The sequence below is a fragment of the Diadema setosum genome, chromosome 19, assembly GCF_964275005.1.
Source record: "Diadema setosum chromosome 19, eeDiaSeto1, whole genome shotgun sequence".
Classification (NCBI taxonomy): Eukaryota; Metazoa; Echinodermata; class Echinoidea; order Diadematoida; family Diadematidae; genus Diadema; species Diadema setosum.
Window position 1 is genome coordinate 25,599,705 of NC_092703.1, and position 16,742 is coordinate 25,616,446.

Genomic DNA, 16,742 nt, shown 5'->3' on the forward strand with positions numbered 1-16,742 from the left:
ACCTTCGGAATGACGTGTAACTTTGGAATAATGAACTCTAATTCATATTTGGATTAACAAACCTTCGGAATAACGAACTAAAACCGTGACACAAAGAGTTCGTTGCCTCAAGCTTTTACTTCTACTTATTACCGCTTATAACAGTTTTAACAGAAAAGAGGAGAAAACTATAGAGTCTTAAGGTTTATTACTTTTATAGGAACAATAATGTCGGATATAATTCATATATTATATGGGAATCAGATTAGGTGAAAAGTATAAAAATCTTTGTCTCAGAATGTTTTTTTTTTCTTGGTCGAAAGTAATTCAAACAAGAAGAAACTCCTTTATTCCCCTACATTAGACTGGAAAGATACTTGTAATGCAATCGGTTAAAGGAGTAGCGTCTATTTAAAGTCCACAAATTATTGAATCAGCAAACACTTGTCAAATAAAGACGATCTTTCTTACAATCAGTGATGTCATCGCCTCCTTCTGTATTTTATGAAATATATACATGGAACTTGGGAATGTCATACTGTTCTTATGTATTTACGGTCATTCAGATTTCAAAGAAACATTCTGGGTAATGTTGTAATATGGCGATCAACTCATGACATGTATTTGAACGTTTCATACATGGCTGAAAATAGAAACGCATTTACCGTTTTATGTACCATTATAATCAACAATAAAGGCTGAACTGGCCGGCCCGAAGCATGAATAAGAAAAGTTCCGAGAGAGCAATTTCTTGTTGGCACCCATAAACCTTTTTTCTCCTTAAATACATGCGTGTCATAATCTTTCCCCATTATAACATTTTCCCTACTGGAAAGAACACAGTGTCCCACAGTGTGAGAAACACAGCGTGAACACATTGTGAAAACATTGTGAACACAGTGTGAAATCTCTTCTCACTGATAAATTCGAGCGTTTAAACAGTGTGAGTCATCAAACAGTGTGAAACAAAGCATTACTATGTGAACACTCTGTGAAAACCACACCACAGTCACGTGACAGTGTGAAATCATCTTCACACTGTTAAATTCGAGCGTTTTTACATTGTCGACTTTGTAAAGACACTGTGAAGACACTGTGAACACACTGTGGGACACTGTGTTCTTTCCAGTAGGGTTGCCAGAGTGAGAACATAATGAATGTTCCATAACTGCATGTTCATACACTGTTGCCGACTGGCTGTTAGCTGTACCTCCACTTTGCTGTACGGCCATAATGACTCAAAATGACAGTTTTCTTCACATGATTCAGCATCAGATTTCAAATCTTATGTATTGGAGGTGTTTGTTTTATTATGTAAAATAAACACTTCATTGAAATCAACATGCCGGTATAGTGTTTACCAGACATAATGTTTACCTTTACCTTGTAAGTTACAAGTATAAAAGCGGCCAAAGTTGCATTCCAAACGTCTATAATGGGGCTAAGCAAACAACGGCAAACTCCATGGATTCAAAAGTAATAGCAATATTGTTAAGCTCATGCCATTAAAGCTTAAAATTTTCAAAGATGCGGCAAAGATAAATCTTTTGTACAGTAAGTCCTTGGACAGCTTTTAGCGACTCACGTTGTGAATCGATCCTATCTGATCTATTCATGACTATTTCAATGACCGATGCACTTTCTATACCTCCAGCACTGAACGCAGATAATTTGTAACCGGTAGGGTTGTTGTTTTTTTTTTTCTGTAGGCCTACACAATCATGGGTTTAACGAATAGATCTTGGTATAGTACAATGTACATGTATATATGGCAAATACGCTCATGCTCAAAATGTAGATATGAGGGACTTTGAATGGAAAGAGAAAAAGAGCCTATTTGCTCTTTATAAAGAGCCAATTCTATTGCAGACTTGTAGGAATTTACTCTTGTTATGATGGCAAAGAAGAAAAAGAAGAAGAAGAAGAAATTTATCAAAAAGAAAAAAAAAGTACAAACAAATTACAAAAAATAAGGGAAGGAAATAAGAGTTGAGTAGCAGAAGGAACAGAAATATAAGTTTGAAGAAAGAAAACGATAGAAACAAAGTGAATAAGAAAGTTGCACAGGCATAGCAGGCCAACGAAATGAGCAGCCAAGCTAGCACACACACACACACACACACACACACACACACACACACACACACACATCCCATAGACATCCATTTAGACACACATACACACTCTCGCACCCAGAGTATTTATCATTATTCAAAAACTCGAAGCCTCTGCACCGTCACTAATAGCCTCTATAGGAAAAAGACGGACATGCGTAGAGCAGCTAGAATGTTATTTTCTCTATTTAAAGTATATGACATGTGCATGAGACAGACAGATACATCCGCTAAACCGAGCAAGGATTCATCAAACGAAACTAATCAATGATTATCAATCGTGGTAAAAAAATTAAAACATATTTCTTATTTGGAAAAATCACTGTGTTGATAGATGACACTCATTGTTACATCAGAAGTAACAGCTGTAGTAGAGGTATAATGAAATCTGTCAAGAAGAGGAAAGTCTTATTTCAAGCTTGGATAGGACATCCATGTACGTCTGTGCGGCGTACTGTAGCCTGTTGATCTGTTCTACCGTTCCGTGCCTCATCAGAAATCGGTGAGTAACGTGATCAAACTTTTGAACGAAATATTACATAGAACTTACTCGATCATTTAAATATATATATATATTATATATATATATATATCAAGTAATAACTTATAATTATATGTCATGAGGTAACAGGTGGTTAACGTTGTGTTTCTTTCTAGTTTGAATGCGTTCACAAGTGTAAGGAATGTTTGCTGGTATTTACAAGAGTTATTGAAAGCTTAATGATTGAATATTGGCTTCTATTTTCTTATTGTCTTCCATTTTCTAATGTGGTCTTCATGCCTTGTCCTAGAATTCCTTGCTTCAACCGATTAGTCTTAGCACAAAGCAATTGATACATATTGACACCGCTGATTTGGTTTTTCTTTATTCCTCAAGTTCTACTGAAGGAACACTTCAAATATTTCCTTCCTTGACAGATTATCCCCGATGCACCACGGTGAAAAATAAATCAAAAAGATTCAAATTTGTCCGCAAATCATACGAAATATTGTGAATTATCTAGCAAATAGCAAAGTTGATTTTACGTCATTTTGTAGTCATTAATTTTAATTTCCTCGTGCGAAACTAATCATTATAATATTTACCTTTGTAGCTCGTTGAAGGTTCAACCTGCCATAATACTATGTCATGTCGTGTGAAATAGGGATAAGTTTGGTGTACATGAAAATAAATGTGTATGTCTCGATTGGCGTCTGTGCATGTGATATATCCTTGAAATATTGCACCTGAAATAAGAACGTAGATGTCAGAGAGACAATATTATTTCTACTTTCATGAAAACCCAATAAGACGTCCTTTATAATAAAAACAAACAAACAAACGTGAATCAAGCTAGAGGCTAGAGGCGCTTAAACTGCAAATTCCATGGTGGCCCAGGCCTAATGTCTAAAACAGAAATAATACTACCAATAAAAAAGAAACAAAAGAAAAAATAGAGAAATCATCAAAAAAGAAAAATGATAACCAGGTGTAAACGTGGCAGTTAGTCTCCTACCGCTGTAGCATAAAGGTTTGATTTCATACAACATTTACTTTCCAATGAAAGGTTTGAAAGGTTGGACGGGCATATGGAGCAGAATACGTCTTTAATTTATGACTTATGATTTCACATATGGGGAAAATTGAAGAAAATAAACGCACTTGATAGAGACCATGAAAATAGTTTTTAAAATACAAGAATCAAGATAATTCATATGATCTTGTCCTGTTGAAGACACTTAATTTTCGCGTAGGCCTATAGTGTTAATTTAAAGGGGCCGTGAAATCCAAATGCATGTTGATCTGTGTTGATTTTTAATACCCTCAACATCACTTTTGCGGTGAAACGAATATCTAAAAGCATTCCATATATTTTTAATGATTTTTTCTTTTATTTTTCTTCAGATTACTTGGGAACGCCCACAAAAAATCCTTCCAAACCAATCAATATTCATATTCTTGAGATGACATCATCTGTCAATCATTGCTAAAGTGCCGAAATGTCTAACAAAAGACATTGGAATGCACCTTCCCCTCGACTCAGCATAACTTGCATGTTTCTGTCATATTAATGTGACTAACAAAAGACATGGCGAGGGAACATGCAAGTTATGCTGAGTTCAGGGGAAGGTGCATTCCAATGTCTTTTGTTAAACATTTCAGCACTTTAGCAATGATTGACAGATGATGTCATCTCAAGAATATGAATATTGATTGGTTTGGAAGGATTTTTTGTGGGCGTTCCCAAGTAATCTGAAGAAAAATAAAAGAAAAAATCATTGAAAATATATGGAATGTTTTTAGATATTCGTTTCACCGCAAAAGTGATGTTGAGGGTATTATAAATCAACACAGATCAACATGCATTTGGATTTCAGGGCCCCTTTAATATTTCATTCACGCAGGGTTTCATCCAGCTGGACTTCACACGATGAACAACACAGAGGAAGCCACGATCGAGTCTGCCGGTCCAGTATTCGGCGCCAAATTTGTAGTAACCATTTCTCTCGCCGCCATGACAGCTGCTGCGAACGTTTTGATATTGATGGCTTTTGCAACTCAGAAGAAACTGTGGACCTACACCAACTACTACATCTTTAATATGACACTGGCTGACTTATTGGTAGGTGTTGCAGTGATGCCAGTACGTTCGATAATCATAACGTACAACGACTGGCCGTTTGGACGTGTGGCGGGACTTTCATTCATGACACTCCAGAATGCAAGTCTCGGTGTTTCTGTGATGGGCGTGGTCGTCATCGCTGGAGACCGTTACGTGGCAACACTGCATCCGGTGACCCACTATATGGGAAAGAGCAAACGCCTGGCAATGAAAATCAATGTTCTCACCTGGGTTGTTCCCTTCGCCATTTGGTTGTGCTTCAACCTGTTGTGGGATCTGGTCGATCCTGTTCTCGACCGGCCTATAACAGCCACAGGTTTACCGAGACCAAATTATGCCAACACCAAGGCTGCGAGTTGGTTCACATTCTGTCTCAGGTTTGTCATTCCGGTTTTGCTTATAATGACTCTTTATCTTCGTCTATACTACGAGATCAAAACCCGAGCAAGGGTGCGTAATTCTACAATTCATCGTAGTGAAATCAAAACTGACGATAGTTTGGGTACACATAGCCAAGTTCTGCCAGATACCCAGTTTGATTTCCATCCAGGAAATAGTCCCGACAAAAGTGTGCAAGCAGAATCGACCGCTATACCAAGTATTTCATTTCAAGTTGACAAGCACATGTTCAATGCCGAGCAATCGGCGACTAAAAAGGTTACAGAGCTGTCTAACAATCCTGTCAGGAACGCCAGTTGCATTAAAGACAGGAAACAATCAGGTCCTGAATCAGCACGAAGACAGCCTACCGCTTCAAAAGAGTCTTCTAGGGAATCCCCCTCGGAAGGACAGAAAGCTATGAGAACATTGACCTTTATCGTACTGGCCTTCGCCATCTCTTGGACCCCACTTGCCATCAATGTGGTGCTGTACAGTACCTCCAGGAGCTTTTACGCCAGGTTGAACGCAGTCGTTAAATTCACAGAGGTCGCACGGTGGATTTCGTTCACTAACAGCTTGCTCAATCCCGTCGCCTACGCCATTTCGCAGCCCTTGATTCGTCAAAGTATCGTCCGCCTATTTTGCAGTAGGTGTCGCCAAACGGGCTAGGGTACAGTTTTGGACCAAGGGCACACATCCAATATGTTTACCACTGTAAGTTCATCGGACCCATATGTAAAGAATGTGTACTTACGAAAGTTGGAGTAAACATAAAGGCCGTGTCACACCTTTCCGGGCAAGCCTTGAGTGCGACTTGCGAAGAACAATTTTTACTACTTGGAGGTCCCCGCAGATGACCCGCACATGACAGTACCTAGCACGTATCTCACCCGTAGTCGCCCGGAGGTGCGCACGCAAATCTTTTCACCCGCAACCATGTTTAGACCCTGTCACACCTTTCCGGGCAAGCTGCGCGGGCTTGTTACCTGTAGGGATATTCCAGCATACCGGACAATTTCTGAGGGCGGACAAGGATTTGGGCGAGTCAGTGCATGTGTCTTACTTGCTGGGACGCGTCCTACTTAAATTCTACTTGCGGATATACTGTGTGACCTGTGTACCAGTCGCGTGGGGGCTGACAACTCAGTGACGGAATTCCTCTGAAGGAATGGCAAAAGTCCCACGGAATGTCATTATCTAGGCTGCATACGGGGACTGCGCGAAATCTGCATGGGAGTTGCCTGCGAAGTGCTGCCGCTAAGGGCCTCCTACTGGCGTTCTGCGTGGACCTCTCCGGGCATCCCCGCGACTTACCCTGGGCAACTACAGGCGAGATGCGCACTAGGTATTGTCAGGTGGAAAATGGTCAGGACCAACTGCGGATAGCTCCGGGTTAGCAAATTTGTTTCCCCGCAAGTCAACCCGCAAAACTTCCCCAGATACGGTATGACAAGGCCTTGAGCATGCTCAAAACTTGTTCCGAGTGAGTCGTGGGAGTTTGCTCGCAGAGGTACACGCAGAACACCAGTAGGAGACCCTTACCGGCAGCACCTCGCAGGCAACTCCAACGCAGGTACTTCTCAGTACCCATAAGTCGCGCGTAACAGAAAATGGATCGGTTTCAAAGCTCTCACGCAGGTCACACGAAATGCACGCAAGGAGAAGTTAAGTAGCACGCGTCTAGTAGGTAAGAAACAAGTGCGAAACTCGCAAACATTCTTGTCCGCCCGCGGAAAATCTCCTGCGTTCTGGAAAATCCCTCCTCGCTACAAGCCCGCGTAGCTTGCCCGGAAAGGTGTGACACGGCCTTAATGACAGGATCATCTGGAAGAGAAAGGGCCAAACTGAAAAAAAAAAGACTACCTTCGCTAAGTGAGACCGTGAATTTGATATTTTAATCTTTGTCGCCTAAATGACTTTTTGATGTAGGCAGCTCGAGTCAGTAGTAACCTGTCCATTTTTGTACCAGAAAACCGTGCAATGGATATTTTAATCTTTGTCGCCTAAATGACTTTTTGGTGTAGGCAGCATGAGTCAGTAGTAACTTGTCGATTTTTGTACTAGGTGTTTTATAAGAAATTAACTAGGAGAGTTAAAAAAAAAAATGAATCCGCGACCTAACTGAGTATACTGTCTCCTGAGGGCAGTCACTGAAATCTGTTAATTGCGACATAAAGCACACACCAGTACCACATAATTCTGAGCACTTGTATAAAACTTCATGGGTGACTTTCCATAGCTTTGCGAATGAATACAATTTATTTTTGTTTCTCTTTCCTACTATAGCTGTGTTTATTTTAGCGGTTTACTCAATGATACTTCATCAAAGCGTTATAAACTCTGATTATCATTTACAATGTTTCTTACAATTAGTGAATTTGCACAGCGTTATTTTACTTCATTTCATTTTGATTTCAAGTTATATAAATGCACAATAATCATTTGTACCAGAGGGTTAAAAAGCATATTGGGATAGCGCAATAAATGCAATCACAAATACCTACGTAAGTGAAATGAATATCAAACAACCGTATCAATAAATGTGCACACACACATCTGCATATACATGCAGAAATATATACAAACGATATCCAAATATTTTAATCTCCGTAAAATCAATGCGCAAAAATCAATGAACTATTTCATAATATTGGATATCACATTGTTAGTGTATTATGTCATTATTTTTGGGTGAGTGTTTCGTGAAAAAAATAACAAAAGTAAATATATAAATGCTAAATAAGAATATCATTAGCCTATACCCTATTTTCTCCGGGAATAACTTTAAAATTGCATGGCATCCTATAAAGCGCTTTGATAAAAGTGATGATGATTCTGGTCATCAATGAATTGTCCAATTATTAGGGAGAGAAAGAGAATGAGAATAATGGCTTTCAATGATTTACCACAAAAATGTGTTCGGACGATTTTTCGTATAATAAAATATGTATATTACTCGCAAAAAGGTAACAAAGAATATAAACAACCCTAGTCGGGGTAAATCGGTGTTATAATGAAGAGATTATATGTAGGCCTAAGAACAGACATGTCACTTCTCAGAGATTGAAATATTTTAGTTTGAATCTACTGTAAAACAAAGGAAATTTGTTCATTGTATATTGAAGAATATCTCCTAGTTATGAAACGAGTGTAGTGTCTTTGAAAAGATTTATTTCTTTTCTCTCTATTTGATGATACCCAGGTGAATATAGCGTTTATCTATTTCTGCACTGAAGCTCTTCTAATCTTGGTGCAATTCATTTATTGTAGCTCGACCTGGATTAGTGAATTGCGAGTTTCAAACTAGAGGCCAATTCTATACCTGCGTTTACTACGAAGAGGTTGGTATTCCACTGACCAGTCGATAACACTCACTAATATTTACGCTTAAAATTAAAGTCGTATCGATTATTGCTGTCCAGGTTGGATGAATAGTTATACTGACACGCCTATAAGAAGTCATGAAGTCATGCAAAACCGAACTTAAGGGAGAAGACCGGGTAAAAGACATAACAGATCTGAACAAGCGCAACAGCGATAATGCTATGAAAATATGATTGAAAATGAGAAAGTTAAGAAACTTTAAAGATGCGTTAATTCGTGCAAATCATTTCTGTAACAGTTGGTATGAATATGCAAAGTAAACGATAGTTTCATCGTCTCACAATTTCCATTAATCGTGTACAAAATCACAAAGAGGCAGAATTTAATTCTTCTTTTCTTAAAGTGTAAAACGCGATGTTAGTAAAGGCTGAATGATAAATTCAAAATTGGTCAGCCAGATGTATTAGGATTTGAAACTGTGACATAAACGGGTTTGAGCCCCCTAAAAGCAACAATATTAACAAACGAAGAAATAGGAAAAATGGAAATTTCAAGATTCTTGATGTGAGGCGACGACATTAGCTCACTATTTGCATATTCATATTCACTGTTCAAGTACACTGTTTCTGTGAAAACTAGCGAAACTTCCGAACTCCGAACTTCTAACTCTGCCAAATTTTCATACAATTTGGATCAAATTGCCACCGTTGCGCATACAGATTTTTTTTTTTTTAACGAACAAATTTTACCTGATTAGGAATTCTGTTCTTGAATAATGTAGTGCTAGTCGAACAATTTCAATCGTCAAATATTGTATAGACGATTACATGCAATTCATAAGATTGTTGAATGTTCCATCGTCTCTTCTTTATGTTTAACAATACATTGCTACAATACAAAGTCATGTGATTTCAGACCTCTCATTTTAAATTCATTCTATACGCTTGACTAAGTTTGTTTTGCAGACGCTTCTGTTATCCCTTTTGAAATGTTCGTGCTAATCTAATAGTAGATGACATTGTAAGGACACATTTGACTGTTCACCTTTCTTTTTCATATTATAATATGTTTTGAATTCGTATGTATTTGTGTTGGTATGATTGTTTTTGTCAGTGGTCCGCTGAAAAGCAGGCTTAAGCTGATTACAGGTGTTTCAATCGTGAATTGATTCAAACTAAACAAAGAAAATAACAAATAAACCAAGTACTACTTGCGTTTAAAAAAAGAAGAAAACGGCAACATATTGTTACAGAGAGTTGGTGGTGGACTATGTTAAAAACAACTAACGCCCGCCTTTCTTTAAATGGTCCATTTAAAAACAAAATATGAGTCCTATCTCATGGGACAATCCTGATTCGGTTGTTTGTTTGTTAGTGTTTTGATTTTTTTTTTGGTATAATTGTTTTCCTTTTTTTTTCTTTTTGTTATTGTATCTTCATCCATGACTTTACATGCTTTGCTTTTTGTTGGTTCCTCGCATTTCATGATTGTAAAATTGTCTTTTCTCTTGATTACGACGTTATATTTAGTCTTATGTTCCATCGATTGTGCTATTATATTTATATTGAAATGTGGAACATTGAAATTAAATCAAATCAAAATCAAATCAAATCAAAATGAGTATATCAAACTATATTTCGTACACTTTCAATGAGATTTTCCTCCTAGGAAGAAAAAAAAAGATCAGTAAAAGAACAAAGGTTTCATAGCTGTCAAACGTTTCTATGATCCCGTGGGTAATTCGAACTTGGAAGACTGCTATCCTGTCTGAAATTTAGATGACGTATACTTCATGTTTAAATCCAACACAGTAAAACAGTCTAGGATAATTAAGCAGAAGTCAAAACATTAAAGCAAAAAATAATGAAGTTACATTATTCTAACATTTTTCACGAACACTTATGTGGATTACACTCATTTCTATGAGAACCAGACAAGGAGAACAGTAATATTCACAGCCATTTCTGCGCTGCGAAGATCATTTACCACTTGTTCCTACTTTGTCACCTTCTGTTATGTCTTGTATTTCTTTTGCTAGTAAAATCTTTTAAGTTTCTGCTCTCCCCTTTACCTCTGCGTTTTCTTGAATGAGGCGCATTCGAAGCGTGCCTTTTGTTCTCACTTTATTTTCTTTATGAGCAGCAAGGGTTGCTTCCTTGTGTGTGTGTGTGTGTGTGTGTGTGTGTGGTATGTGCGTGTTTTCCTAAAGGGACTGCAATATACAAGCTAAGCTGTTTCGCAATCCTCTACATTCCTTACAGTCTGCCTAATCATCCATTATCTAATACAACGTAACTTAAGTCTGTATGACTTTGTTCAATATTTGCTATCTTATGTGACAATTTCCGAACTTATGTAATTATTTGAAAAAAAAAATGTGTTCATACAATTGCGCTGTACTTATGATGATGTAAAATTATTTGTTGGAAATTGAAAAAAAAATGAAATGGAATGAAAATTAAATATTACTTCTCACATCTTCAAGGTAAGCTTCAGCTTTATCCCTTCTGTCTTATTCATTGTACAGCTGATACATTTTGTTACACATTGTAAACTGAATGAAAGCAGAAATTACCTTGTAAACAACTTCGTATGGTATCAACAATGTGTATACACATCTACATGTATGTGCATATACAACGACAATACAGGCACCAAAGTCAAAACAAATCAAATAAAAATAAAAATTCGTGATTTTTGTTGTTGTTGTTGTTGAAAGAAATTCAAAGAGGAGGAAATCACCTACCCTAATTTCAAGAAAAAACAAGACAATGATGACAGTTCTGAAAGCATTCAGCGTCTCCACAATTACATAATCATTACCTAAAACAGAGATCTTCACACAATTATGGGCACAAAAGTATCTATTGAAAGACGCTGTATATATTATATATCCTCAAGGAAGCATGCATGCTTACCGTTTCATGAAAAACATTGGAATATCATACTCCGTTCTATCCAGAGCCATTTTGAAGAAACATTTCATGTATTGAAAATAATACTGCAATACCAAAACATGCCGCTGTATTTGAATGGAATGTTATAGAGACGTGTTTGTCAGACTGTGAGTATACCGATGTAAAGGCCAAATCGCCCCAGTGAGAGAGAGGAAGAAAGAGGGAGAGAGACAGGGGGGGGGGGGAGAGGGGGGAGAGAGCAAGGCCTTGCTCACACTATTCTACCACTTTCGAATACATGCATGCCATATTTTTGTTTAAATGAAAATTCCCCTTTCCAACGCGATGAACATTCCATTAACGCATGATCATGTTACCCATTCGTCAACTTGCGTGCGACTATCCCCGTCTAACGCGTGACTCACCATAAATATCCGCAACCATTTTTTTCTCTATTATGATTCACAACCAGCGTTTAATTAATTATTTTACTAGTGTCCAGTGTCCAGTTCGTTACGAAAATTTGCAGCTTCTGGTCCTTAGTGCCGGTTTTTCCTCTATACTAGTCATCATACATGTCATATGTAGGACCTACTTTAACATAATTATAGTGAACAATAATTAGTTGAATCAAGAAATTGGAAAACAAACTCGCTGTTGCGACGTTTCGCCAATTATAGCTTCTTTCGCGCGCTGGACAAGGTCCAGCTCAGTGCGCTCTTCGGTTACAGCTCGTTATTCCGAAGGCTCTTCAGTCCGAAGATTCCTTATTCCGAAGGTTCGTTTTTCCGAATTTCATTTTCGGATGAACAAATCTTTGGAATAACGAACCTTCGGAATAACGCCACAAATGTTCGGATTAACGAACCCTTTTTCATTTTCGGATTAACGAACCCATAGGTATAGGGAATTTGCGTGTTTCGGATCAACGAACCTTCGGAATAACGAACCTTCGGAATATCGAACCTTCGGAATAACGAACAGCACCCGCGCTCTTCACAATCTCGCACTATTCATGCTATTTAAGGGCCATTCCATCATCGGGAGCATCATTCGCCCGAAGAAGCCAATTGATAATTGGCGAAACGTCGCAACAGTGAGTTTGTTTTCCAGTTTCTTGATTCAACTAATTATTGATCTTGTACTTCGACTGGATGAATGACAAGAATTTACATCAGTCTATAATTACAGTGGGTTACGAATGTAAAGTAGGTCACTATTGCATTTAAAACGTCATAGCCTAATTTGACTTCAGTCAGCAAACAGCGAACAGCATGGCGGCATTCAAAGTCAGGCAAATTGGCAGTCTCCTTCCATTATATTTTCAATTAACCATGAATACGGTTTTTAAGTCTTCTATGCAACAAGGCCGTGTACAGCTTTTAGTCACTCAAACTCTTAATCGATATTGTCAAATCCATTCATGACTATGATATGCAATGGCCGATCCACTTTCTACCGGCACATTAATAGTAGCAAATATATATATATATATATATATATATTTGCTATTTTTCTTTTTTCATGGAATTTGTAGAATGAATATTGGCATAGCAACGGAAAGAACGGAAATGTTCAGCTGTAGATACGAGAAGTATAATGAATAATGAGAAACCACACAAAACACAAATTTCTTGTTATACTTTTGTGAAGCCGTATTGAACTTGTCAGATTTAAACTTCTCTCTTCGTGTCCCCTCTTGCTCTGACGGCAAAAAAGAAGGGACAGAAATGCAAAGAAAAGTGCATAAGAAAGCGAATGAAATGAAAGAGGAGAAGGAGAATGAATATAAAGTCGAGATTGAGTGTTTGATTGAGAGAGAGAGAAAGAAAACGAAAATTCCGATAATCACACAGAAAAAACCCCAAACAGATAGAAAGCTAACACACACATGCGCGCGCGCGAGCACGCACGCACACACACACACAGACATACACGCAAAACATGTTGGTCAATATTTAAGATATGACGTCACGACTTCGTAATTATCAACCATCTGCCATACTGTCTGCAGGATGCCTAATTTTTTTTTTTTTTTATAGCAAAGTGACACTAGTGCGCAGGACTGTTGCGTGCCACTTCAGTATTTAAAATGAAAGCACACGTGCAAGGGGGTCAAACATATTTCACTCTTCCGAGTACCAATCACGTTGATGCCATCTGATGATGCTAATGTTGATTACCATTAATTTTGGCGAGGAAATAATGTTACGAGTTGCCATCTCCTCGTTTTCGAAGTGACGATGTTATCACTTGTAATATGTTAATGAGCGAATTCAGTGTTGCAGTACAAGCTGATACTGCGCTACAATCAGAATTAACACCCGCAATCAAATTACTGCCTGTAGAATCGTGTTTAAATGATAAAGTTCAGCTTTGCATCAATCAGAAGTAACATCTGAATTACAACTGGAAGTAAGAATGCAGTCTAATTAATCAAGAGGGGAAAAATCTTACATCCATTGCTTGTGGGATCGTCATCTTCATATCAGTGGCCAAGCGTACCATCAAGGCAAGTGTATCTGGTGAGTACTGAGCTATAATCGTAATAACATGAAAGAAATTATCAATCTGAATATCATTTCGTTACTTCAGAATCTGAGTAATCACTGACTGAATAGTGATACAGTTCTGACATGTTGTGACAGGTGGTTTAAGTTGTGCTATTTCTCTTTCAGTTTACACTGCAAAAATATCGGTGTTAGATTTAATACCATGGGTGTTAAGTCTAACACCGATCAAGTGTCAATAGAGGACCACACCCACAGGTGTAGAAAGTATGTTGTGATGGTGTTGAAAACTGTTCACCTGGCACTTCATGGTGTTAATTTTGACACTGTAGCTGGTGATATTTTTGACACTGCTCTGGTGTTAATTCAACAATGACACCTCATGGTGTTGATTTGATATTGCTGGTGTTAATGTCAATGGTATAACACCCGTCCAGCTTCAATATGAGACCACACCATCTGGTGTTACTATGGTGTAAATGTGTTCACACCTTTTTTTTTTTCAAAAATCAACTGAGTACTTTATAGGAAAATTCTTGATTGTCTTGTTGAACTTAAAAATCAACAAGAAGAATAGCAACTAACAACTAAGAAACTATTAAAATACAATTTTATAGTTTATTTTTAAAATGACACCCGGAGGTGTAAATCTAGCACCATAAATGAGCACCGGAAATTTAACACCAGCTCGGTGTTTCATATTTTACATCGGACTTTTTGCAGTGCATGAATGTTTGCTAATGTAGAAGAGTTATTGAAGGCAGAATAATGGTATCTTTTCGCTTATCTATTTTCTAAGGATGCTTTCACATTTTATTCCTAAACATTTCTCGTATGTTCCTAAATAAATATTCCCACTGCATCTTTAGCCGTGATTAATGACATTGTATACGTTCATCATGGCCATGAATTATTTGAAATCGTATTACAAAACATTGCCAGCTTTCTTTCGTCAATACCTTACGTCTGTGGTGTATAAAGTATGCATAATTAGGAAGTGGAAGTTTCTTTTACTCTCATAACGTGCTGTGAAACCTTGCTTGTGTTTCTTAAAATTGGTAGTCGTTTCATTTCGAAATGCGATACCGATCCTTAGATTTTCATCTACTAATGGCCTACTGATTTCTTTGAACTTTTCATTTATATCATGTAAGACGGGAATGAGGAAGTTCTACCTTTGTGTGTGTGTGTGTGTGTGTGTGTGTGTGTGTGTGTGTGTTGTGTGTGTGTGCTTGTGTTGGTGTGTGTATATGTGTGTTTTATGCTGCGTCCATGAAAAGCTTTGCCAACCATATTCACCTGTAAAGATGAATGATGTCTGACATACAGTAATACGTTCGTTCATTAATAATATTTTTTTTTTCTCGTGGACCATAAGATATTTTTGGTAGTTACAGTATTCACAGGTTACATTTCTGCTAAATAATGTCTTTAGTGGTACACAAAAAAGTTCCGCCTTCGAATAATTACAGTGATCGAATATTTTATGCGATAATCATATGTAACCAGGTATATCATTTTGATACATGAAAATGACCTTCTTATGCAAAAGCTGTTGAAAATGATTGTGATTAACAAACTTTGACTTCAACAAGTTCTTCTGAAAAGCAAAAAAACAAACAAACAAACAAAAGTAAACAAAAATGCTTTAACGTAAGATTTGTATTTTGGTTTGTGACGAGAAAACACAGAAAAATGAAAAATGAAAATGGAAAAAAAAAATAAGATGATGCTACAATCATCGTTTTCTGATGAAATCATAAATCTCACTGCCGATGCTAACTCTGTTTCATCCATACAGACCCCCATCCAGTTAGACTTCACGAAATGAGGATGAACAGCACGGAGGAAACCAAAATCGAGTCTGTCGGTCCAGTATTTGATGTCGAATTCTTTGTCACAATCTCTCTCTCCGCTGTGACTGTCATCGCAAACGTTTTGATATTGATGGCTTTTGCGACTCAGAAGAAACTGTGGACCTACACCAACTACTACATCTTTAATATGACACTGGCTGACTTATTGGTAGGTGTTGCAGTGATGCCTATGCGTTCAATTCTCATTTTGTACAACGACTGGCCGTTTGGACGCGTGGCGGGACTTTCATTCATGACACTCCAAAATGCAAGTCTCGGTGTTTCTGTGATGGGCGTGGTCGTCATCGCTGGAGACCGTTACGTAGCAACACTGCATCCGGTGACCCACTATGTGAGGAAGAGCAAACGCTTGGCAATGAAAATTAATGTTCTCACCTGGGTTGTTCCTTTCGCCATTTGGTTGTGCTTCAACCTGTTGTGGGATCTTGTCGACCCTATACTGGACTCGTCTGACACAGCCAGCGGGTTACCGAGAACCAATTACACGAAGACCAAGGCTGCGAGTTGGTTCACGTTCTGTCTCAGATTTGTTATTCCATTTGTGCTTATAATGACGCTTTATCTTCGCATATATTGCAGGATTAAAACTAGAGCTATAGAACGTCATTCTACCATGCATCGTAGGGAATCAAACGCACATAGCCAAGTTCTCCCAAACTCGAAATCTGAACGACACAGTTCAGGATCAGAGTTGGCCAATATTTCAAGTATTTCATTAAACATTTCCAAGCATTCTGTTAAGGTTGATCAGTCTAAATTGGTCACAGTTGGATCCTGTAATTCAGAGAGGAAGACTCGTAACAGCAGAGACGAGGAAAATCCAAACCTTGAATCAGCGCGGAAGCAGTACGCTGCTTCGAAAGTTTCTTCTCGAGAATGCTCCACGGAAGGACAGAAGGCTATGAGAACTTTGACTTTTATCGTAATGGCTTTTGCTGTCTCCTGGATACCAATTGCTATCAATGTGGTGTTGTACAGCACGTCCGCAAATCTCTATGCCCGGTTGAACAAAGTTGTGAAATTCACAGAGATCGCACGGTGGATGTCGTACACTAAC

The 16,742-nt window shown here is 38.0% G+C and overlaps 1 protein-coding gene across 1 annotated transcript; it reads left to right on the forward strand.

Moving 5' to 3' along the window:
• Positions 1-4,504: 4,504 nt before the first annotated feature.
• LOC140242376 (muscarinic acetylcholine receptor M2-like) lies at positions 4,505-15,625 on the forward strand. Its single transcript, XM_072322113.1, has 2 exons — positions 4,505-5,073; positions 15,610-15,625. The coding sequence occupies exons 1-2, from the start codon at positions 4,505-4,507 to the stop codon at positions 15,623-15,625; spliced, it is 585 nt and encodes a 194-aa protein (XP_072178214.1).
• Positions 15,626-16,742: the final 1,117 nt, after the last annotated feature.